This window comes from Cantharellus anzutake (assembly GCF_015039405.1).
Source record: "Cantharellus anzutake strain C23 chromosome Unknown EI90scaffold_73, whole genome shotgun sequence".
Lineage (NCBI taxonomy): Eukaryota > Fungi > Basidiomycota > Agaricomycetes > Cantharellales > Hydnaceae > Cantharellus > Cantharellus anzutake.
In genome coordinates this window covers 1-26,022 of record NW_024067023.1, presented here as the reverse complement: position 1 = coordinate 26,022, position 26,022 = coordinate 1, and the positions used below count along the sequence as shown (strand labels likewise).

Below are 26,022 nucleotides of genomic sequence, written 5' to 3'. Positions count from 1 at the left end.
CGAGTCCAAGTCGGGCGGCGAGCACGAGTTGGACAGTCACATCTTTGCCTTCCAGTTCGCTCCCTGGCAACACCCCTTCGCCATAATATCTCGATACACCTACATACTCCGGATCATTTCCCTCCTTACCGCTTTCGTCAATTACACCCGGATCCATGAACACCTGATGGAAGTAGAAGTCCAAGAGGGACGCAAGATATCCTGGTTGGAACCCCTGAAAGGAATTTTTCTCGAAGAAAGTTCGACTGATGATCGATTGACGGCAAATTCACCCGAGTTCGCTGTATACCTAGCTTGTCAGCTGCCATGTCGCGTAATCAAGAATGGATTGTTCAAAGAACTGGACCTGAGCGGACATGCCGAGGCTGCTCGTAATTATCGACTCCCGTTGGCTCAAGGGACTGAAGTTCCCTGGTTCCTCGACTGGCCCAGATGGGAAGATGCGCCCGAACCATTGCCTGGTGCTGAAGACAGGGAGGCCTACGAATTCCGACTCGTGTGGCCTGGTCCACCCCCATCCAACAAGGACCCGTCCACCCTCAAGTTGGTGGAGAAACGTCGTCTGAGCCGGACATTCTACTACCCAGATACCGGACGCTTCATGACTCGCACCAAGGCACAAGAGGTGGTCATGGATGATGCTGAGCGACAACTGGCACAGCCAGATTCACCGACTCCCTTCGACAAGGGCTCAGACGAGCTGACGTCAGGAACGTTGGGCTTGAACCTAGGAGACGTTTCCATACCGCCTCCATCTCCCAACTGGCCGGGTGCGGGGAGTTCAGTCTTCCTACCCCCTCCGAATGTGGTGGTGCCGCACCCAAGCGTTCATCCTACCAACACCCCATCCACCCTTTCCACTGACAACTCTTCTGCCTCATCCTCTCCCTCGGGTTCGTCGAACCATAACCGCTGGAGGAAATTGCCTCGAGAAGAGAGAAGGTCCCATCCATATCCCGGACGAAGAGAAGGATCAGTCTCGGGTCATTTGGGACAGGCTCGCTGGCAAATGGGGAATGAAACCCGTCGAACTCGGATGGACTCTTATCGCCCCGAACCTAGTCGATCCGACTACAACAGAGATGTGGATAGAAGGTGGTCTTCTCGACCTACATCTCAAGAATCGATTGCTCGAAGGGATAACCACCCTGACCCGAGAGACTCAAATCCCGATCCTTCCCCTTCTAGTATGGTACCGTATAGCGCCGGAAGGCCACAGTCAATTCCGCAGACGCCCACTTTCGCGATGCCAGTCAATCCTACGTGGGTGGTGGACAGCAACACCAACACCGCTGTGCCCACCTTCGTCGTCAACCTGGCAGCTCCTCCAACGACTGTTCATCCTCCTCCTATGAGCCGGCCCTACCCCCCGCCCGTGCAGTACCTGGGATCGGATCCGTACCCATCCTCCTCCGGTGGGGCTCAGTACGATTCCCTCCATCTGGATTCCTATCACGAGCGTTCAGGAAGCCAGTCGCCCTGGAGAGACGACCCGCAGAGATATGCCCCTCAGGGACCATGTCATGGTCGTTAGGAGACTGGGGGGCGATGTTACGGATACGGAGTCTCCAACGACCATATCCGTCGCATGGTCAAAGACTTCCCCTCTCTATCGTTCCTCCCCTCTTTCTCTCTTCCGCCCTCTATCCCGATACCCTATCCTCCTTACCCGTTCTACCCCTTTCCCCCCCCTTGTGCAAAGCTTTCCCCATTGGGGTTTTGGTGCTGGCCGAGGTTATTTGTGTTTTGCAGGATTTCCCGCGACCTTACCATTTGTAGATAGTCACGCGTCTTGTATGGAAACCGCCGAAGGCGGTTCCTGCTAACTAACAACTGCTCTACAACTGTCTCGTGTACTGTCTTCTGTAACAACCCTCCCTGTGACTCGACTGAACCCGTGTGACTGTACAACTCTCAATATGTCTGGTTATATCGAGTCCTCTAACGGCCCTCACCGTGAGAACTCGAGGTCGAGAGTCGAAGACTCTTGACATGTGTATCGTCCTATCGAATCTGTACCCTATGGGTCCTCGTCACTCCGCTCTCCCCCCAGTACTCAACATACGACGTTACCTCACGATCATGGAGATCATGAATACTATGAGGCCCACCTTCCCATGATGCCGGCACGTTCGCTACGCGAATGCCAAGTCGCCACCCATCCACCGTCTGTTCCCTCCTTCGCCAGTCATCATGTTTCCCCACCAACAGTATGTTCCCTTTGGGAACGCCAAGTCACCGAAGGCCCTACTAGTCAGTCCTCATTGCGCGCATATGACATCAACCCGCTACTGGTACGTTCGCACTGCGAACGCCAAGTACCCGATGGCAACTATACGAAGTTCTCACCCATCTCACAAGTTGCGACCTCGCACACGGTACGCTCCATTGAGGAGTGCCAAGTACCCGTGGTTGACCCATCCGTCCTGGCATCTCTGACTACCTACCATCAATCCCTTAATAGCTCACTACATCACCAATCGCGATCTATGGGAATACGATCGTCCACCCCCAGGCAAGACTGGGATCACTCATCAATTACATATCCTGTTATGGTACAGACCAGATATGACCTCACTCATCCCACTATAAGAACGGATCGAGGAATGGGGAATTTCCCCCATCCCCGTAACACTACTTCTTCAGTTCCCACTTCAGGTTTGTTTATATACATGCAGCTTAGATCACATGACAGGTGCCACATCACCCTTGCACACAGCCATAACCACCTGGGTGTCTCCATGGGAGATCCCAAGGGCATCCAGTGCAGGCACGCATACTGGGCACAGTGGGAAGTCACCCAAGGTGCCTGGGCCAGGTGTATGGTGGGCGCGCTGCAGATGGGCCAATGGTACATTGATACAAAGAAGGTCGTCCATGTAGAATAAAGAGAAATTAAAGAAGAAGTAAGATAGGAGGAAAGTGGGGAAGCATGGATGAGGAGAGAGGAAGGGGAAGGGGGAGGAGGTGAGGAGGGGTGGACAGCGGGGTACCAGGTCAGGTTGGGCTGGGTGGAGCCAGGTCAGGCAGGTGTGCCCTGACAATCCTGGATGCCAATCCCGGATCAAGAATACATCCTGACCCCCAATCCTAATCTGGCATCTGGCATCAAAAATTCCAGATCATCCAGGATAATCCAATCCACCCAAAGCCCTAGTATGCTCCTGGGTTAATGTCAGGGCATACACCCAGACCTAGCCCATACCCACATCCACACCCACACTTGCACCTGCACCCACACCCACACCTGGCTGTTGCACTTCCTGCATGTGCCCTGTGCTGGACACTCCATGTGGCCGGATGCCCCAGGCCCCAGGTCTCGGGTCTCATGTGACTTCCGGATATCTCTGGAAGTTTTCAATATTGTGGCCACTGTGGGAAGATGAGAAGTTAACTTCCTTCTCATCTCTGACTGTCATGACCGACAAATCCCAGGGCTCTGTCAGCAGCGAACCAATGCCAATAGGCGAATCCGCTGACCCGAAACCCATCCTAACCAGCCCCCAACCCCATGTCTGGCCCCCTGCCTTATTGCATGAGACTTGGCCAATAATCAGAACCTAGACCCTGCCGGTATTCCCACCTTACCTCCAGTTCCTGAGCCCTTGGCGCTCCCAGCATTCAGTCCCTCCAGTTCCTATGCCTGCCTTGTCTCCATCTGAACCACACTCATTCATCAGCAAAAGTCCGTTATGCTCCGGAGCATCAAGAGTGGCTGGAGCATGTGGGAGACAAAACAGCAGATTGGGCACTCCTGGAGCCAATAGTGTTCTCCTGGGAGGGGGTTCAGGAGCAGCTGGGAGTGGTGAGGAGTATGTAATGTGCCAGGAGCAGTGGGAGGAAAATTTTGGTCTCTAAAAAGTTGAAAAAAAAAATTTAGGGAAAAATCAAAAAAAAAATTCAGGAACTATAGTGCCTTTAAAGTGCTTTCAGGACATATAATTATTTGAAAAATTGAGGAAGAAATGATGGAGAAAAATGGAAAATACTTTCGGAGACCCAAGAAATAATGAGAACTGAATTGATGGGAAAGTCTGAAAATTGAATAGGAAAGTGAGGGGAAGCCTTGTAAGCATTGTTATTTTCTGCTGTTCTGATTTTTCCTGATTGTTCTTGGTCTCACTCCCAGCTGCTCCTGGACCCTCCCAGGAGCTTCCAGGAGTATTGAGGAGCAGCTGGGAATGAGACCAAGAAGAATCGGGAAAAATCAGAACAGCAGAAAATAACAATGCTACAAGGCTTCCCCTCACTTTCCTATTCAATTTTCAGACTTTCCCATCAATTCAGTTCTTGGGTCTCCAAAAGTATTTTCCATTAGCTGCTCCTGGACCCTCCCAGGAGCTTCCAGGAGTATCCAGGAGTATCCAGTAGCAGCTGGGAGTGAGACCAAGAACAATCAGGAAAAATTAGAACAGCAGAAAATAACAATGCTACAAGGCTTCCCCTCACTTCCCTATTCAATTTTCAGACTTTCCCATCAATTCAGTTCTCATTATTTCTCGGGTCTCCAAAAGTATTTTCCATTTTTCTCCATCATTTCTTCCTCAATTTTGCAAATAATTATATATCCTGAAAGCACTTCAAAGGCACTACAGTTCCTGAATTTTTTTGATTTTTTCCCTAATTATTTTTTTCAACTTTTTAGAAGTCCCTATTTTTCAAAATTTCCTCATTTCCCTCTATATCCCCCCCTCATTCCCCCCTCATTCCCCCCCTCATTCCCCCCTCATTCCCCCCCTCATTCCCCCCTCATTCCCCCCCTCATTCCCCCCTCATTCCCCCCCTCATTCCCCCCTCATTCCCCCCCTCATTCCCCCCTCATTCCCCCCTCATTCCCCCCTCATTCCCCCCCTCATTCCCCCCCATTTCCCCCTCCCCCATATTCTGCCAGCCCGAAAGTGATTAAGTTGCCAGATTAATCATATATCAGGCCATAAATTTTGATTGTGTATTGGTGAGTCTCAGTGTCCTTGATATATAGTATAGTGTTTGATCTAAATGTTAAGCAGTGTCTTGTTGTGTTAGTCTTGTGGTAGGAGGTATTCATGGGGGATCTTCCCTCTTTTTTTTTTTCCTTTTCATTTTCAAATGCTCCAGGAGCTCCCAGAAGCTTCTCACCCCTATACACTTTGAAGCATTTAAATTGTATTTACTGGATATGTTTGTGCACAAAGCAATGCTCCAGGCCCTCCTGGGAGTGCCCTGGAGTACCTAGCCAACTCCGGAGGAAATGGGCTGTTCCTGGACCGGCCAATCTCCTCCTGATTCTCCCAGTGCTCTCGATACTCCGGAGCACTCAGGAGCATAACAATTTTTTGCTGATGTTGCTTCCCCCTATGTGGTCACAGCCATGCCCCACTTCCGTGCATTCCACACCCTCTGCCCACTCCATGCCCTCTGCCCATCTCTGCACCCCCTGGCCACTTCTGGTTGCCCTTGACACCTCTGGTCAGGTCAACACTCCCACTCCCCTCTGTACCTCTGTTGGCCTTCATGCTGTCCTTGTGTGACAGTGCTGACAGATCAACCTCTGTTCGCAGACTTGTGTCGGCACCGCACCGACCACGCTTATTTGTGGACTTGTATTGGCACCGCATGCTGACCTCCACTTTTGTCCTCTGGCCATTTTTGTCACTTGGCAACATAACATTCATTCCTTGCCAAGTGCCTATTATGTTCACCCCAATATTGGCATTTGATCCATGTGCTATTGCACTTTCCTATTCATTCATTTAATCTGTCAATATTGGTACTTGATCCGCTTTGACTTTATTCATTCCTTGCCTCCCATTTCCCAGGTTCTTGTCCTTGGTTTAGTTTGACAAGTCCCCGCTCATTTCCACTTATTTTTACACCGGACAGACCAGTCCCTCTTTTGATTTCTCTTACCTACTTATACCTTGTAAATACTTTCAGGGACCTCAGTCTGAAATCAACTAGAGTACCCCCCCTGTCCTGGTCTGAGTCCCTCCTTCTGAAAAGGGGGCTTCCCCCCCTCTGAGTCTGCTCTGCCTGCAAGTCTTGTTTGAAGTCTGCTGTAAGTGTCAGTCTGTAAATACAGGATCTTCCCCAAATGTCAAGTTCAGGGCACAGTGCTCCACCTGAGTTGCTGAGGCCACAATCCCACTCTGCTAACCTTGAACAGCGCTTCCAGACACGCCACACATTTCTGCCCACATATCCATGCATGCACACTCCAACAGACCTCTGCATCACCTCCGACCTCAACTCAGACAGAACTCCATCCGTCTTCTGACAGTATTCTCAACTCCGACAATAATCCAGTCTCTGACACTGACCCACAGTAGGCAAGTTGTATATACTTGCCTCTTGCTTATACACCATCTCTGACCCACAGTAGGATTGTGCCCTGGATAGGGCTGGCTAGACTTGAGGCTGTGGGCCATAGGCTAGGGTCATGGGGACCCAGGAGTCGTCCCCTGACAGTTAACAGCAACTAGCTGGCAACGGAGTTTGATGCTTTCTTCAATGAATGGGAGTGTGTCAGGGACCGACCCGGGGTCGAGAGCGCCCGGGTGTATCGCCCGAGGCTGAGGGTCCGGTAGGTATGACGCAGGCGCGCGTAGCAGCAGGCCCGAAGCAGACAAGGGTCCCTGGCCACTAAGACTAAAGTGGGAAATGTGTTATTGTCATTATCAAGGGAAGTGTAAGCTACTTGCCTAAAGTGGGAAATGTGAGAAGAAGGTTGCTTCTCAGTTCCCACTTAGGCTGTGTTTATATACATGTGGTTGAAGGCCACGTGGGAAGCGCCACGTCACCCGAGCGCACAGCCACCTCCGTCTGGGTACCTCCGTAAGAGGTCCTAGGAGCGTCCGGTGTGTCCGGGTTCGGGCGCGTTACACTGCAGCCGGGTCAATGGTACATTGATACAAAGGAAGTCGTCCGTGTGATAAGAAAGGAATAAAGAGGAGAGAGAATAGAAAAGAAGGAGAGGAAGGAAGGGAAGGGAGAAAAGGGGAAGAGGGGGGAGGTCGGGAGGAGTGGATGGTGGGGCATCGGGTTAGGTGGGGCCGGGTCAGGCGGGCGTGCCCTGACAGAGTGCCTCCAAGTGCTGTCCAAGATTGGAAAGAGCATCATAAAGATTGTTGAGTGACCTGGCCAAATTCGGGGTGTATGCTCCTGGGTTAACAACAACTAGCTGGCAACAGAGTTTGACACTTTCTTCAATGAATGGGAGTGCCTCCGAGTGTCATCCGAGATAGGAAAGAGCATTACATAGATTGTTGAGTGAATTGGCCAAATCCGGGGTGTATGATCCTGGGTTAATGGCAACCAGCTGGCGATAGAGTTTGACGCTTTCTTCAATGAATGGGAGTGCCTCCGAGTGCTGTCCGAGATTGGAAAGAGCATTACGTAGATTGTTGAGTGACCTGGCCAAATCCAGGGTGTATGATCCAGGGTTAATGGCAACTAGCTGGCGACGGAGTTTCACACTTTCTTCAACAAATTGGAGTGCCTCCGAGTGCCATCCAAGATTAGAAAGAGCATTACATAGATTGTTGAGTGACCTGGCCAAATCCGGGGTGTATGATCCTGGGTTATTGGCAACTAGCTGGCGATAGAGTTTGACACTTTCTTCAATGAATGGGAGTGCCTTCAAGTGCCATCCGAGATTGGAAAGAGCATTACATAGGTTGTTGAGTGAGCTGGCCAAATCTGGGGTGTATGATCCTGGGTTAATGGAAACTAGCTGGCGACGGAGTTTGATGCTTTCTTCAATGAATGGGAGCGCCTCCGAGTGCCGTCCGAGTCCAGAAAGAGCGATGTACAGACTGTTGAGTGACTCAGCCAAAGGCAGGGTGTAGGAACTTGAGTCCACAGAAAAAAGGTAACGGCAGAGTTCAACAGAATCGTTTGCTGCCTCATATGCCTCCTGGAATCTTGAAAAAAATTTCAGGTTCCACGGAAGCCGGGTAAGCACTTCAGCCAGTGTGCTAACAGCCCTGTGGTCAACAGCCAACTGGAAGACCATGAGGCCAGTTTCTTTAACACAATCCATGACCCATACCTTAGCCCACTCAGGGAGTAATGAGATACTGACGTAGTTTTCCATTCTCACACAGACTTCCACCCACTGAGTTGCTTCCTGACTCAGAAACATACTGACTGGCCCAGCAAGCTCCTCAGACCGTCCCTGGACTCCACTGAGGTGATGGATGATGTGGCGACATGCATAACGAAAGTGCTCAGATAGCTCCTTTGGAGGAATGCGCGGCATTTCATCTTTTTCAGACAAGTTTTCAATCTGTCCTAAGCCATTCACAGAGCAGAGATCCTTGTTTAAAATCTCGGTACATCTCAGGGCGACCCTGGCATTCTCCACCCCCACCGTTATCAGAGTAAAATGAGAGCTGATTGTTTGGGGATCGATCCGATCGACAATAAAATCGCGGAAAGATTGGTGTAAGATGCGAACCGGAATGTGGGAATCCTCAACTCCTGAGAGCAGAGGAGCAAGTTCGGCCAAAGCATATTGAACAGAAGAATTGAGAAAAGGTGATAGAATTGCATCCCAGGCTGTGATGGACAGAGGCTGCTGAGCAACGAAGATCGCTCCCATCACAATCGGGTAGTCATGCACAAAATCTTGATCCTCCCAATCAAACTTCTTCAAAATCCTCGTATATAGGTCGTCCATCATCTTCTCAGTGGGCACCTTCGACGGTTTGGTCCCGGTGTCGAGCAGGCTCTCCAGTGTTCTCATAGGATTCTTCCTAGGCTTCTTCATATAGCGAAAGATGGTGCTGATCCAAATGAACAAACCACCTGCTCGTTCCCGGATCTCTTGCACCGCACTATCTTCATCTTGGAGTTTATGCGATAAGTCGGGATGCCATTTCTTAAGCTCTTGTAGCTGGAATTCGATGTATGCAGCACAATCATGCATATTTGTGTCATCCAGGAGATCAATGGTGAGGTGATCGATAGGAAAATGGCGTGAGAGGGACCGATTAACAAGATCAACATGTCTTGAAGTAACGAAAAACTTTATGGAAGACGGTAACTTGGGTACTTCCTCGCAAAGAATCTTAGCAAGGGGTTGATACGCTTCTTCATCACATTCGTCTAAAGCATCGATAATGACCACCATAGGACGGCTTGGACGCCAACGCATATGGAGGAGAGGTGAAGCCACCAATTCCTGGAACTGCATCGTGAATGGAGCTGTTGAGAGGGTGGGGTCTTTTCGAAGGGCAGAGATAATGAAGGTACGGTAATCTGTGTCACGGCTTGCTAGAGCTCGTGCAATGCCGCTGAATAAACAATCCGGCCGTGGCTGTTCGCCTGCTCTGAAGAAAAAACATAGCAACAGGACAGCCTCCCTGTTACATCTATCTGCAATCGTGTGCACAATCGAAGTCTTTCCAGCGCCAGCGACGGAGGTCAGTAGCATCAGCCGGTTCTCGTTATCCCCGGTGTTACGACACCAGTTCATGATACGCTCCGTGAGATCGACCCTGGTGCCACCTAGGCACGCCTCTGTTGAATCATGATGGGCGATTTGAGGATATCGGAGATCATCAAGGATTGGGTCACTCTCCAGACGGTCTAAGCTGTCCTCCATGGTCGACAATTTGACGCCAATCGCACCCTCCATATGGTCTAGGCTGTCCTCTATGGTTGACACTTTAACGTCAATCGCACCCTCCAGCCGGTTTAAGCTGTCCTTTATAGTCGATAATTCGACACCAATTGTTAAATTCGTCCTAAACTGCACCGTCCGAAGATCAGAATGATTAGGGAACAATGCCATGAGGAGAGCTACCTGAAACGATGCCAGCGCTTTGTCAAAATCTTTCTTTAGGCCCTCGAATTTTCCAGGGTCTCGATAGTGAGACAGTGCATTTCTTACACCTGACCGTTCCTCTAGTTCTCTGAGTCTTTGTTTGATGTTGGACTGGATGCGTTGTAGCGCGCTGGTACTGGACGTAAGTATGGTATCGGAAACTACCAAAACCAATACAACGTACCTCCCAAGCTCCGCGACACCCTCCACCCATGACCCTGCCTCCCCCGCTGACACATCATAAGACTTTATGGCTGAAACTACCTTGGCCACAGTGCTAGCTACGTATTCACCAAAATCAGCCCATTCCTTCTTGTTCTCCTTGAACTTCTACGTGGCACACTAGCGTGAGCTTTCATTCATAATCAAGCTGGAATCACCACCAACTTTAACCTCGTCGAAGATGGAGAGTGCACCGCCAGTCGCCATCTTCAGAGGGGGACACCAATCAGCGGTAGCATTGACGACCCTGAGAATTGGAACCGCCATGTCAACTCCCACCACGAGGAGATTATCGATCGTTTTCCTGAGATCTTCAGCCTTTTCCCGCAGCGACATGGTTGATAGCGGACGAGTGGATGGAGGAGAGAGAGTTTGGGCGCGCAACGCACGTGCAAGCCCCTAAAGGCCCAAAAGCTAGAACCACGAGGCGTCCGTCTGATTATGGAAGCTTGCGGAAGGATATGATATATGTAAGTCTACTGCACGAGAGCCAGTATTATAGCGCTGCCTGGAACTGGAAGCAGGATGAATGTGATTAGGAATGAGAATTAGATAAAGGACTGTGGGGCGTCATACCGAGGCACTGGTCACGGCGTTCGCTTCGTACAGAGAGCGGGTGGTAAGCGGTGCCAGGGCACGCGTCCGCGACGTATGTGCGTCAGTGGAGCATTCCATCCGGGTCCAGGAGTGCAGCCATGAGCTTTCACACGAGCTATACTAGTAGGATGCCGGTAAGTGGCCCGGCGCTGGCATTGTGCACGTTGATTGAAAAAACGGGCCCTGGACAAGTATACTTTTTGTTCAAGTCCGGCTAAAATCATTCTCCGCAACCAATTTCCTTTCCCTTTTGATTAGGGGCCAACTAGATAGCGCCTTATTAATATAAAGGTCCACAGCGTCACAGCAGTAGTGACGGTTCGTACATGTCCCACGGTCACTGGTTCCAGGCTCGTGGAGCTGTAGCGTCAACTTAAACACCACCGCGGGCGCACGGCGTCCCATACCCGTGCACTAGTTAATTATAATTGGCACTTGGAAACTAGCTCGGGACTCCAAAGCCTGATTCTCGACGTTCCCTATCCAGCACAGTATGTGGCCGCACTGGACCTGAATTCGCACTCAGCTCTCGACTTGATGTAAAACCGACAAAGGACTGTTATCGAAACACAATGATCGCCAAGCCAGTTGTAAAGAAAGATGGCACCCAACGGTTAGCGCCAGCACCATCATCTCCTAAACGCGGGACAGAACCAAGGAAAGATAATGAAACGTATGAAGCTCACGACTGCAACGCTTGAAAAAATGAAAACGAAACAATGAAGATTGTCTGTTGGTGTACGACCCGGTAATGAGCAAGAGTTAATATGAGGTGTTGGATGACATGCCACGACGACGCGCCGGTATATCTCCACGCAATGCTACAGTGTTTCACGTGTAGCAGCGCGTACCATGTCTCATTCACTATTCCCTTCTCCGGTATTCCGTTATTACCTCAGCCACTTATACTGCCACGCGGTTACATGTTATCAATCAATCTTTCCCCTTCGTACGAGCATCATGAGTGCTACCTAACGGAAGGTACGCAGTGCGTGAGCCCATAGTAGGAGATGAGAGTACTGAAAAGGAGTGGATGAAATGATGTCATAAGCACCACATCGCTAGGCTACATAAAATCGAGTCGAACATCACTCAAGCGGCGGAATTCGGCTAGAGACTGGTTATTTACATAAGGGTAGACGGCAAAGTGGGGTGCCATGTGAATATGGCTTGCAATGAGCAACGCAATGCCTACTTCCAGGCACCACCCACAAGACGCTCCTAACTCTCAGTAGGATTCGGACGTCGACAGCGTTAGAAGGTAATAGTACAATGATGTCCGAAGGCGCGCAATGTGGCCCTCATTGATCCCACCATCAATTATGGTGAGTAGGTGATGTGGCCCAACAGTACGGTGATAGCATTGGAATCTGGACTTGATACCACAATGGGCGACAGAGATCGGTACAGTGCTGAATAGAAAAGTATCGAGAGGGGTTGTGGCTGAGGAGGACACTGAGCGCTGTTGAACAATCTGGCTAATTCGGTACATCGACTCGATGATCCCATCGTTTCGAGCAGGAGTAGGAAAACTCAACCTATATAGCCAGGACATCAAGGCTTCCAGAGTTCCATCGCGCGTACAGTATGAGCCGCTGCGATTGGTCCGTTCGGGATGCAGTGTTGCGTTTAGTTTAGGCCGGATGGCCAGCGTATGTTTAGTAAGAAATTACAATTGGTTAGAGTAACCACACTCGGAGAACCACGTCATCACTTTGAGCGATCGGCGAGCTTCCCGATCTCCTCTCCGTTGTACGCAATGATATCTAATGAATGGTCCATCCATCCGACCTAGAAAACGTTCGACATCAGTCATTCTGGGGATATTGTGTGAATTAACAGTGAAGTGGGACGGATTCTGACTCCACTGAGCTTTCAGCACCGTCAATCAACGTCCAGTTTGACAGTTATGAGCTTTTTGTATTGGTTGGGGAAACTTTAATTTCTCCCCCGATGAGAGTCAAGCATCCAGATTCCAAACTTATTCCGCGCAGGTCAGTGAGAAATGGTGGCTCCGGATATGAATAAAACTGACTTGTCAAATTATCATCATAGCACGTTGTCACTATGTTCCTCCCTCCAAAAGCTGAGCTGACACTGTGTTTATGCTCAAATTGCCCGAGGATACAGCCCCGACCAGATTTTGATGAAAGGAAATCTGCGACAGCCTCGTGATCTGCTTCTAGGACAGGAGGCGGTTTCACTTTAAGCGAGCTGGAGCCGTCATCATCACCCTCAACAAGTGCACCAGTTTCAATTAACATAAGTTTTCGAACGTCCCATGTTCTGCAGGAAGTTAAGTCCAAAGCACTAGCAGCATTGCTTCAGGGAAAGATCGTTGCTCGCGGTGCACAAAAGATGACACCTTCTCCTTCCAGCAGCAGGATTGATGCTGACACAACCAATCTTCAATTTAGCGTTCACTTGTCTCCGTAATCGGTTGCCTTCCCGGAGGTCCAAAAAGCTTAGTCCACCATCAGTGTCGGAGATCCATATTTCATTCCCACATGGCGCGATATCAAAGGATGTGAGAAGTGTCGAAGCCGAGGCAAGAGAAAAGAGCTCAGCAGATTGCCCAGATGTAAAGGAGGTCACACGCAGCATGGAATCATAGGATGTCGTCAAAACCTATGTAACTGAATAAGCCGAGCGATTCCCATCCACATGCGCTTTTAACTCACACTATGTGCATCGGTTGGGCTGAATTTGATGCAAGATATCGAGGTCTTTGGAGATCTTGGCCAATGAGGCTGTAAACGCCAATATCTTCCTCCTCGGGTATCATCATATTTATCCTCTTCGTTCTCTTCGGATGGCGCCAGCGCATCCCAAATACCAAGCTGGCCATGCAACAAAAATGAGATCATTCGTTTTCTCTGGGTGGTAAGCCATGGAATAAATTCTCTCCCTCGAAACCTTGGCTCGCGATCGCACGACCATGCTGCCAAGTCTTTTCCTAAGATCATTGATATCAGGATCGCTGCCCCGTAGCTGAGGCTTCTCCGCAATATTACGAGAGTTCCGTAGTCGTGTTTCGACAGAATGCACGTCATTGCAGGCAGTTTCGAGAGTATCCCTTAATGATGAGATTGATTCCTTTGTATCGTCCTCGTCGCCGACAAGATCATCCAGAGACAGATTTCCATGGCGCGGACGCCTCGCTACGCGTTCGAGCTCTAGCACGGCAAGTCTCTCCACTTCTTCGCGTTTCCTCTTTGTTTCCAGCTTTTCCTACAAGAAAGACAAGCGACGTTGAGAAATACACGTGCTTGACGCGGTCATTCGAGTAAGTCGCGAGCGTACGACGACACTGACCAGCCTTTGTATGGGAGTATCATCCGGGCTTGCGTGCAGATGGGCAAGTCTGGAGGACTGCCTTCGGGGAACAGATGTGTTCTCCTTTCTCGCTTTCTCCACCTTCCGAGGCCGGACTGGACGAACCCGATCGATCTTCTCTGAAATCCTGCTCTTTGCAGACTTAACGGGCAACATCCCAGGGGAATGAGAAGCATCTTTCAGGTCCAGGGACGCCAAGAGTGCTTCATTCTGTGCAATATTTCTTCGGCGAATTTCCTCGCTTTGTCGTGTCACTCAAGCACAGATCGCTAAACGCGTAAGACGCGAACTCACCAGTCAATGTCCTCCTCCATAATGAGAGCTTAGTATCCGGCCAAACTTCACGTACATGCGCAAGTGGACATAGACAGCTTCAAGTGCCCGCTCCTTCCAGCTCTCTTCTCTAGTGCTCTTCATTCTTCATGTTCTTTAGCCGTGGCAAGACTGTTAAATTCGGACGTGAAGGCTGGCAGTTGGACTGCATCCACATTGCTGCCACACATGCATGGATCCGTGCCGTCCAGCGAAATTCATTCAAACCGAAGAGGAGTGTCACAAGCGTGGTGAGTAATGGGAGTATCGTGTTCCCAGGACGATCTGGGGGTTAGATAGGCTGCTTGAAAGGCATTAGCACCTCGTTGACAGCAGCTTCATACAGCCTTGCATTAGTAACGCATGGTGCCTGCAAGCGCCCATGCTCTCACGCTTTTGGCATGACTCACAGTATCATTGTATTCTTGCATTCGTTTCTGGACTAGCTTCAATAGTACACCGGAACGGCTTTGGGTTTCACTTGGGGGAAGTGACATCACTTAAAGAAAACATACTCGGCCGAAGAAAGATAGATCCCGCGGGTGTATGTATAAGCTAGCGAAAAAGCATTACCAAACAGTGCATATCGTTACGCTGAATGAGCGACTAACCGGTGGTGGAACGACCATGGTAAACTGTTTAATGGCGACATCGAATCACATCCAACTAGACGGGGAAAAGGACACATAATTAGAGCACCAAGCCGCAAGACGCAGAAGGCAGAATCCAGTGTTGCTAACGTATGAGCTCAAAATCGAAGTCTGGGACTGGGAGAATCACCAAGGTGAGCAAGTTTAAGTGGTGCATCAGTAGTGCTGCACATGCATCGTTCGATCCAACGAAATTTTTCATACAAGCATGCGGCATGCGTCAGTGTGGAACTGCACCGAAAACCTTCTGACAAGCGTTCATGTGATAAAAATTAAAATGCCGACGCAAGTTTAGAGGATGTTGATCTGTTAGGCAAGAGGACACAGTGTTGTGCAACAACAACGAAGATTCGACAGCAAGAGCCATGAGCAGCCCAGCGAAACGACTGCAAGGATGCGTGCCAGCAAGGCACAAGGGGTGGCCGCACGCTGATGGATTAGTGTAGGTTGAACAAAATCTGAAAGACGGCATTCGCCGAGGGCTGGCAATGCCAGTGTTGTGCGGACCTGGTCCCAAATAGTCCCAAAGACTGAAGTCCCAGACTCCTTCCCAGTCGCTCACATGATTTCTCCGAGGTTTAGCCGCAACTTACGTTGCCCTCCGAAATCTGTCGAGCGACTGGTACAACTTGCAACACGTGATGTTCCCACGCTAAGTTGTAATGAGTTGTACATAGGTTACGGAATATAATTTTTAGTATTTACGCATGCGGTCATTGCACCCAACCCAACCCGTGGAGGCTAAGGGAGCACATCCAAGGTTGTGGAGTCAACATCCGGGGGTGCGCGAAGTTTAACAGTTTATATATTACTTAGTTACAAGTCACTTGTTTGTGCCCGGTGGCATAAGTGGTATGGCGTTAGCTGAGGCTATGCAGTCTTTTTAAGTGGCACATGTTCAATTCTCACTTAGGAAACTTTTTTTTTTCATACCCTCCATTCCTTAGTGTACAGAAAACAACCATTTCAAACAATTATTCCATGGGAGGGCCCAAAAAGAGTTTGCCTAAGTGAGAATTGAACATGTGCCACTTAAAAAGACTGCATAGCCTCAGCTAACGCCATACCACTTATGCCACCGGGCACAAACAAGTGACTTGTAACTAAGTAATATATAAACTGTTAAACTTCGCGCACCCCCGGATGTTGACTCCACAACCTTGGATGTGCTCCCTTAGCCTCCACGGGTTGGGTTGGGTGCAATGACCGCATGCGTAAATACTAAAAATTATATTCCATAACCTATGTACAACTCATTACAACTTAGCGTGGGAACATCACGTGTTGCAAGTTGTACCAGTCACTCGACAGATTTCGGAGGGCAACGTAAGTTGCGGCTAAACCTCGGAGAAATCATGTGAGCGACTGGGAAGGAGTCTGCTGAAGTCCGTGAGTCCGACTCAATGGTCTCAAGTCTCTCTCACAGTCCGTGCAAGTCGGACCTTTTGGCGGGAAATCCCGATATTCAGAGCCGTCTGACCGATTCCTTGCAGGATAAATTTTGTTTATTATGGATTTTATGTTGCAATGACTGTCTGCTGGCATACAAGCAACACAATATAACTAAGAGTGTAAGAGTGATTCCACTTCAGCTTGAGTTACCCACATTTGCGACTTCACCCCCTGATTCACCACGTTTCATGTTGTGGGATTTTCGAAAATTTCCGAGCACAATCCCGTGCATTTCTGCCTCCCATCCTTTGCTTAACATGGGTGTCCCGAGTCCTATGTGGGAGCATTTCTATCACCTTGACAGGCTTTATGGAAATAATAAAAGCCACCGAGTCGCAAAATGCAAGGGATGTGTAGCTTGGCATGCAAGGACACTGGAGGCAGCGGATTCTGAGGCCATCTCAACTGGAGATGCTGCACGGAGACGCTCAGCAGGTGAACTACATGAAGCTGGTATGGATAATCCCCTTAATTTGATTCAAGAAGTGCTCATCAACCAAAAAATTTAAGCTCTTACACTCTCATCCGATATTCAAGGCACGGTAGAAAAGTTGGCACGTCATCTTGTAAAATGCGCGCATGCTTCCCAAGATGGGTGTGCTGAAGGACAGGCATGGCTAAGCCGACGTTCAACAACTCCACTCCCTCATGTGCATATAACACCTGCCAACAATCCATCATCAACTCAGAGCCACGCTTCTCCATCTGCAACACTACTTGTCCCTCCAGCCCATATTCCCCATCGGCGAAGCACCTCACCAACAACTCCTACACTTCCAAATGAAGAACAAGTAGCACTTGAGGAACAATTACTCCGTGCTATCGTGTCTGCTGGATGGTCCTTCCTTTGTGTTGAGAATCCGGAGGTTGTCAAGTTATTTTCAATGTTGAACCCGGCCTTCAGACTTCCAAATCGGAACAAACTTTCAGGACAGATTCTAAACACGGAGTTTGACTGACGACATGAGGAGTTGACTCGGTTAATGAAGGGGGCATATGCTACTGGTCAATGTGATGGGTGGAAGGACGCTTCTCGGAACCACCTAGTTGCCTTTATGATCTCATCAAGGGGAATGGTAGGCCAGTTACTAGCAGAATTGACCTTCATTATAACTCAACTATTGAAAGGTACGAGTAACAAATGTGTATGACAACACAGGGGAACGCAAAACTGCTGAGAACCTACTTACACACATTAAGAAAGAAAAGGATTATATTGAAGGCCCTTTAGGTCTAAAGCTCATCGGGTGGGTATCAGATGCATCAGGAGAATCTCGGGCTGCACGCATTAGATTATTGCATCATTTTCCACGGCTCTTAGTAACAGATTGCTATGCTCATCAGGTATTTCCCTGTGCTCGAAACAGTTCCCATGCTAATCCATTTATCATAGATGCAGCTTATTCTCGGTGACTATATTAAGCGCAACAATGGAATGTCGTTGCGATTGGCACAGGCGAATGAGATAATCAATTGGTTCAACAACCATTGTCTGGCGCTTCGTTTGCTATATACAGAGCAGCGCACTGTCCATGATACTGCACACCAGGCAAAGGCCCTCATTCGGCCAGTAATCACAAGGTGGACATCACATGTATTGGCCATACGACGTCTTCTTCTCCTAGAGACATGCTTCCGAACCATAGTGTTGAAAAGCCGGAGTGAACTTGAGTTTGCTGCTGGTACTAGGGGTGATTCAGTGAATAAAGCGCGCCAGATCATCTCAATCATTGAAGATAATGGTTTCTGGAATGATTTAAAACAGTGAGCTAGTGTGAGGTCTTTGGGGTTGCTCAGCACACAAAGCCGTAAGTGATACAAGATGATGTATTTTACGGTGGTGTGTAAGCGGTTACCCGGAGGTTCCCGCTTGTCCACGTGACTATATCTATCTAGTTTACATGTGACTCGGGGTTCGGGGCTATTGCCCTGACAGCTAGTATGATACCGGGATCACAAACGATATTGATAATTCCGTCTGATATCTAGGATAAAGAACCATATAGAGCCCCTTGCAGTCGCCGTGAATGTTTGTCAAGGTTCCAATACCAGGGCAGACCAAGTCGCACTCATCTTTGGCCGACTCTACAAGCACTACACCGATATGTCTTTTGCCGACATATTGTCTTCTAGTGAACACTCTCCCGTTGATGCTATTCTCTCTAGTCTTGATGCCCGCTGGAGCAAAATAGACCATGATTTTTTTATAGTCGCAGTCACCCTTAATCCGTTCATCAAAACTTCCCTCTTCACCCCACTAGTCTCTACCGGGATCTTGGTGACAATGATCGAGCGTCTATATTGCCGCGTGTTTGAAACCACCACACCACCACAAACATTGGGCCAGCGCGCTATTGCGTACCTGACAGACAGCTATGATACATTTGGGTATCAGGGTGGGGACTGGAGTCTGGCTAATCTTCGCAATCGCATACCGGTATGCAAATTTTTCCTTCACATCCTACTCAAGCTGATTATTGTCACTCCACTAGGATTCCAATCCAATGATGGCTTGGAGATGTGCTCACAATGATGACCCACTAGCGCGGCTTGCTATTCTCATCTTCTCCTTTGTGTGCAATTCAGCTGATTCAGAGCGCTTCTTTTCTATCACTGGTGACACAAAGAGCCCTGCACGCAATCGACTATCTGTTGAGAAGATGGTGAAAATCTCATCTATCAAACTAGACCTAAATCGCCAACATGCAATCGAAGGTTCACATAGAAAGAGAGTCCGCCGTTCATTTGGACTTGCTCCTTCTGCTAGTGACTGTGACCCATCCGGGGGCCGTTTGGAGCCCGAGCACGGACATCCTTCATGCATTCCTGATGAAATAAACCATGGATATCATTCTTTCCGTGCCCAGCTTCTTGAGGACCTCACAAGTGACCGCGATGCAGAGATGAATTTTAATCCACCATTAAGATCCTCTGAAGTAGGTTCCATTTTTCATCCCTACTAAAGTATCTACTCACAATCTGCCCTCAGGGCATAAGTTTGCAGGGGAGAAGGGTGCACGATATCTTCAATTTGACGCGTGATTCAATGTGGGACCTTTACTGGATCCAGGGTGAGCGCAATATTGCACTAGAAACTGAGATGGAGGACCTCTTAACACGAGAGAGAAGCTTAGACCTAGATGGGAGTCTAGAGACAGTGGCAGGATGGAGTATTAGCGTGGCGCATTGAGCGCTTGTAGTTAAATCCGTTAGTCCATTTTAACTCCATTGGCTCAGACCTGAGATGGACCGAGACTCCCGTCCGACCCCGGTCTGACCCGGGTCCCCGTGACTTCGAGTCTGACTCAGTCTTGTGCAACACTGCCGATCGCGGCCTGCTCGATGTTCCGGAGCGCCACTTAGAGCTCTTGCACACTGTGTTGGACCGGCGAACAAGTCAAACAGGGTGCTAAAGGGGAAATCGGCCTGTAGTTGGTTGCAGATGGGTGTAGATGTGCAACATTGAGGAAAGGGTCTGAATGTCCAATTTTCCGTTTGAATTCTGTGTCTGCTACCTGATACAAGGTTGCAATGTAGATGGGTCGAATGGGGTAAAGGCTGGTGAAACGGCGTAGATACAAGTTCCTCTCTTCAGGCTTGTTGCTAGATCAAAATTGATAGTTCGGATGCAAATTTGAGGAAAATTTTCCGTTCCCCCCAAACCAAAAATCACTGGTAGAACAAGAAATCACCCCAGAATGCCTTCCCTCCCGCAGAACGCATCTTCAAATGCATTTGACTCATCAATTCTGACCCTTCAGGCCACTTTCTCCAGTGGCATGACCTTGTTGACTATGGCTTCCACTGCCAACAACTTCCTCAGAGCTACAGATGGCCCGTTTGCAGAGTTGAAAGAGCTTATTGCACAACATACTTCCATCGAAGACAGGCCACAATTCCAACCACTTGTCCCCCCCAATCAAATTGTGAAGGGGATTGTGCAGAAAATATGGGGTCATTCATCTATTGAGACAGTCGGAGATATTGGCGATATACTGGAGAAGGGACTCGTTATGGATGATTTGAGCCTCGAAGGTGCATTGGTGTCTTTGTTGCTTACACCGTTTAGAAATACTCAAGGACCCCCTGCAGTTTTTTTAGAAGCTTGCATTGCCGGTTACGCACAGAAAAAGGGGAAGTCCCCCCAAGAAGTCATGAAGAGGTTCCGTTTACACAATCCCACTGAAGCGGGCCAAATGGCTTGGCAAACATGGCTTAAGCTTCACCGTAAGTTAACCACATACTCGCAAGATATTAGGAACTAATCATTTCCTAGCTGGAATTGACAGTCAAGAAGCAGCATGCCTGCGTAAATTACAGCAACAGGATATCGATAGGAAGTACCCTGACCAGGCAGAAGAAGCAAAAGCATTCTATGATAAAATTCTGATACATTGTGGGGACCTTGTTTTATCGAAGGACGAGAGGGAGGCTCAACCAAATGAAGGCCTTTATCTGTTGCAGAAAATAACGGGAAAATATGCTGCTCAGGTATAGTACAGAATCCAGTAACTATCGCAATCGATTGTACTGAAAAATTTGCTGATAGCTCGCTGCACTCAGCTCCATTCATCCTGTTGGGGTGGCGTTAGTGGGGTTCATAGCAGATGACAAGCTTGCCCCTTGGGATTCGACTATCGCATTTACGAGCTCACCAATGATTGCGGAAATGGTCAAAGCTATGGGCCTACCCCTCACAGAGGATAGTGCCTTAGCCATGAGGAACTTCTACGACGGGATAAAGGCATTCAGGTACAAGGTTTATGCAGGAAAGGCACAAATAACTTACTCATATCCTTCCAGCCCATATCAACCCGACGCCATTAAACAGAGGTATGAGCAATTTGTCTCCTAGCCCGCATTGGCTGAAATAGGTGCAGAACCTTTCTTCAACATCTTGGGGCGTTTACGAACCCCGATAAATCTACCAGCGAGGTGTTTGGTGCCTCAAGCCTCATGAAGACCGTCGTGATGCACATGAAGCAAAGTGTCCATTTCAGCGATGATCTGGACAGGTATTTGGGAAATGGAATGGGAAACACGGCCATCAAATCAGAGGTTGAGGGCGATGCGAACAACGTGGATTACCACACACCCACATTAAAAAGGAAGGAAGGCCTCGCCTTTGCAGACGAGACCTATGGCTCGCATCCCCAACGCCGCACTGAGTGTGCTGGGTGGCTTAAAGCAATCATTCGTATGTCCTTTTGCCGTGCCGTCTGATTGCTCATCTGACATCTACTTGTAGTGGAGGCAACAGGGATAACTGAGCTTGGGCACAACTGGAGAGTCGCCAACATACTTTCATTCATGCTTGAGCATCATCTCCATTTTGTTGGTTGGCATCGTGGTGTCCCATGCTTGAACAAGTCACTACCATGCGATTGGACCCCATGCGAGTCTGCACGGTGTATAATGCAGCTCACTCACCAGGATCCGGAGCAGACGTTGAGGGTGGAACAAATGACAGATGGTGAGGAAAATGTCAATGAAACTTCAAAAAAACACAGCTCACCGGTTTGGGCTTACCAGACGAGTACCTGACGTGTGAGGTGCTACACTATGCACCAGATGCGAAAGGGAATATTACGAAATACCTATTGCCTGAACACGAGACAAGGAGGGCAATTGCGAGGACAGCAGTCATCCCCGCACGAACCCAAAAACGTAAGGACAGCATGCCAAACTCCCCAACTGTGGAGATGGAAGGAGATTCGGTTGGTGATAATCAAATATCATCCCCGTTGTAACGGGGATTTGCCAGTGCACCCTAAACGAGCCAAATCCCACGATTCTACTACCCTCAGCAAGCACCTCACATCCATCACATGTAACCCATGTCCACTCACACTCCTTACACATATTTCCTATTTTTCCTAATTTTTCTGATTTCATTTCCGGTGTCTAGAGCCAGATGTTTCTGTTTTCTTATTGTCATGTGATACTCTTTCCTTATTTATCTATCGGACTCTTCCATGACCCGCTGTACAGTAGTAGAGAGTTATCAGCACCACGCTTGAGAGGACCAATATACCCCACTTCAGACCTGACTTGTAGTGAGATCCTTATCCCCCCTCTTTCCTGTTGCGAGTCTAGCTGGATAGACCCGTTACACCGTCTTCCAAGCGATGCAAGAAGTCCAAAGCCACTCGTGCATGCACCCTCACGAAGGCAAAACCTCCCCGTGTGACACCTGGGGGCCACAACCAAATGAAAGAAGCCGCGGTACCAGAGAACGAGGTGAAAGGTCCACAGGACGATGGCATCGTACCCGAGACACCACCTCGCAACTCACCTGAACCGGGCGGGTCTTCATCATCATCAGTAAAGTTAGAGGCAATAAACCTGACAACGTTCCCATCGGGTGTACGCTCAGGCTTCCAGCAAGGGCGTGGGCCGCAACTCCCTGATGACCCAGAAAACGACGTCTTCATGGAGCAAGCCGTTCCGGAATCACATACGCCAATGGTCATCCCTCCAATTAGGCTCATCCATCCAACACCGCATAGTACTCCCTCAAAGTTCAACCAGTGTTGAAGATTAATGGAAGTACGCACCTCACTGTGAATGAAGGTCCAACGTCCCGGGCACCGTCGGAGGCACCGTCATCCGTATCAAGCCTAAGCGGTGAGCCTCCCACCTTTGACACCTTGTTCAGGTGTGCATGAAACTCAGTGTGGTGGGCTGCATCGAAAATGTTGCTGGCGGTTCGTTTGAAGGCACTAATGGAAGAAAACGTTGAACTCCTAGTCAACATCGACATCATTGCCCTGCATGTTACCGAGAAGGAGCCACCTCCTGAAGTCTTAGATGTCGCTCAACACTGGAGAATGATTAGCGCCGTTGGAAACGAGCTTCGTGACAGGGGGGCTGATGTAGGAAAGGTTGCCAGGAGGGTGGTCCAACTGCTTGACGAGTTGGAAGTGAACGACGACGAGGATGTGATAGCTACGTGGATACAGATGTTGCCCAGTTGAGTGACCCAAACATCACAACCGATCATTGGAAGGATACATAGGTATCTTAAAATGAAAATATTGCACGCGTCATTATTAAACCTATGGGCTGGGCACAAGTGCAAGGCATAAGCTCAGCAAACGTAAAATACATCGGGAAGTTATATGCTACAAATTATTCTAGAGTATATACAAAGTGAACGGAAAACGGTCACAGACAGCTATTGCGTGATGCTCTCCGACTACTACTTGCCGCTTAACTCTTCTGGAGTCGGCTTGTTTGGAGGAGCAGGAGGGCTCTCTGCAACTTTGAGCGCTGAAGGAGAGAACGAAGGAAGGTCAGTTGGGAGGTTCAAACGAGACCACCACCAAGCTGTTCCCTGGTTCTTTAGTTAGGATGGGGAAGTGTACTAGTGTTATTTATTGTAAATAAAGTACCAATCCGAGTGTTTTGGCTAATTCTATTTTTATGGGTTAGTTTCAAAGTTCCTGGGAATTGACTTACAGATAAACCGAGCCCTGCGGAGCTGTTTCTTTATTGAAATTTATTAATTTGTCTAGGTGTAATTCTGTGTAGCGTTGTTTAATTTGGATTTAAACTTGAATTTAATCTTCTACTTGGTGAAGTTTCAAAGATTCTATTTAGTTAATGAATTTGGATGGTGTCTGGAGTGTCCCTTGAGTTCGTTTTATTTTTGTCTTTATTTTATCACTTGTTTTAACAGTAGCAAAATAACTGTTTTGTGTTTACACTTTGAAATCTGGAGTGTTAACCAGCTCTCCTGTTGAAATATCTACTTAATATTTCTCTCCTTAATTGCTGCCTTTTACTACAGTGGCAATCTTAACTGTATATCACTTTTTCGCACTGGAGTGACAACCAGAAATGCTTGAGAAAAATAATACTCTATTTTCTTACTTCTCTAAGGGGGGCGAAAAGTCGCAGAAAGGGTCTCCCTTTTATACTCCTTGGGTCACCTTCCTTTTTCATGCTCTACCTTCTATTTACAGGATTTATTTACAGTGTATTTTTCTCAAACTGAATAAAAATGAAATTTTCATGCTATAGTTCTACTGTGCTTTTGCTGCGCTGAACTGCGGTTCTACTGTGGTCAGACTGCGCCTAGAATTCTTATTGTCCTCCCTCGCCTAAGCTATTTTAATGGTTAATTAGAACTTGGCTGCGCTGCATTTGCTGCAGTTACCTATTTCAAATTCTATATATATACCATTAAATTTGCTATGACTCGATGACTCTGAATTCAAACTTCGCATTACTATGCATACGGCTGTGCTGAGACCTTCAGCTGATTTATTCCATTTTTATTTAGTGACATTTAGTTAAAATGAGACTGAAATGGTAAATGAGTGAATTATTCAGGTTTGAAACTGAAAGAAAAAGTTGCTAGTAGTCAAGAATTACTCAAACGAATGTGTTATAGCTCTCCACCTCATTAGAATATCGTTCCCTAAAATTCCCGCCATGGTCCGTCGTAGTTTAGTGGTTTTCATGAATTTTGTTCATATTCTCTGATTTCCTTTTGTATTATCACATCCTAATCCTCCATATGTATCGTTGGTTGTTATAGTAGGTTGTCCTTGAAGATATCATATTTTTATCTATTTTATTTAGGACTCTGGACCTCTTGAAGCTGTTTTCCCGCGCATTTTCAGGTTTCTAACTTCATGTCCTTGTATCTCATTCATTTCTGGATGTTTTCTCACGTTCTTAGTATCATAAATTTTCATTTATTCCCACCTTTCCAATGGTACTAATATTGTGTCCTATTTCCTGGTATTCGTTGAGTTAGCAAAGATTCGCGCGCACATTCGGTAATCACGTGCGTCGTTCGTATGCGGGAGCCGTTTTCATTTATTTGTTCGGGATTTATGATATGCGCGGGTGTTTATTTCTTTCATATGGGCTTCTGTGATTTATTTCAGATTTTTCCCTCATGATCTAAGGTTGTTTTGCACTTTCCGTGCTTTGTTTTGACCGGGCTCTTCCTTATTTGGACGGAAATTGGTCTTCGCGATCTGCCGAAGTGCGGATCTCGGTTCCGACGGCCGGTTCCCTGCACATCGCCACCCTCACGTGTCATTACACATGATGCGGATTCCTATATTCCCGTCATGGGTATAACTTCACAACGGCTGGACCGTTTGGGCTGAGAATTTGCATAACTATAGTTTCCTATTTTTCATAATTTCCGTGTAAATTTCGTTGTATGTTTTAATTATGGATCCTACGCAATCATCGTCTTGTCCCTGAGCTCGGACTTTTGATGTCACTATTCCTGTTATTGGATTTCTCATTAACGCATGATCCTTTTATTATGAAAATTTGGGAGGATTAAGAGTAGATCCTTTCCTTTCTAATGGGCTATCAAGCTTGTCTCGGTCGTTACTAGTTAATCTTCGCACTTGCTTTTTAGACATTGTCCTCGTTTTGCAGGAGTTTTAGTCATATCTCCGTCGTTTATGGGTAGTTTCCCCTGTAATTACTCTCATTGGTTCCGTTGGGTGACATCTACATTTTCTATTATAAACACGACTTTGACTTTTGCATTAGTTCCTGAGGAATCTTTGTTCTGTGGTACTTCCATCCTTGCTACGTGTGCGGACGTGGGAAAGTAGTTTCCGTGGAGGTTCTTTGATTATTTTTATAGTCAAATCTTGGTCGATTGTC

General features: G+C 48.1%; 3 protein-coding genes across 3 annotated transcripts; 1 reads left to right on the top strand and 2 right to left on the bottom strand.

Annotated features, from left to right (window-relative positions):
• Positions 1–6,831: 6,831 nt before the first annotated feature.
• Positions 6,832–10,503, bottom strand: EI90DRAFT_3078128 (uncharacterized protein). The gene is made up of 5 exons (XM_039061760.1): positions 10,196–10,503; positions 9,993–10,138; positions 9,788–9,938; positions 8,030–9,733; positions 6,832–7,981 (listed from the first exon to the last, which is right to left on the bottom strand). The coding sequence occupies exons 1-5, from the start codon at positions 10,364–10,366 to the stop codon at positions 7,211–7,213; spliced, it is 2,943 nt and encodes a 980-aa protein (XP_038910814.1). The 5' UTR covers positions 10,367–10,503; the 3' UTR covers positions 6,832–7,210.
• Positions 10,504–12,337: 1,834 nt separating this feature from the next.
• On the bottom strand, positions 12,338–14,277 carry EI90DRAFT_3131116 (uncharacterized protein; the record flags this gene model as incomplete). Its single annotated transcript, XM_039064366.1, has 7 exons — positions 12,338–12,418; positions 12,724–12,937; positions 12,993–13,255; positions 13,309–13,467; positions 13,544–13,858; positions 13,931–14,204; positions 14,258–14,277. 7 exons carry the CDS (start codon positions 14,275–14,277, stop codon positions 12,338–12,340), a joined length of 1,326 nt encoding a protein of 441 aa, XP_038910813.1.
• Positions 14,278–20,075: 5,798 nt separating this feature from the next.
• Positions 20,076–23,354, top strand: EI90DRAFT_3131114 (uncharacterized protein; the record flags this gene model as incomplete). Its single annotated transcript, XM_039064365.1, has 11 exons — positions 20,076–20,412; positions 20,479–20,604; positions 20,654–20,868; positions 20,927–21,129; positions 21,181–21,210; positions 21,258–21,574; positions 21,626–21,850; positions 21,910–22,094; positions 22,474–22,845; positions 22,887–23,004; positions 23,053–23,354. The coding sequence occupies 11 exons, from the start codon at positions 20,076–20,078 to the stop codon at positions 23,352–23,354; spliced, it is 2,430 nt and encodes an 809-aa protein (XP_038910812.1).
• Between the last annotated feature and the right edge of the window lie 2,668 nt (positions 23,355–26,022).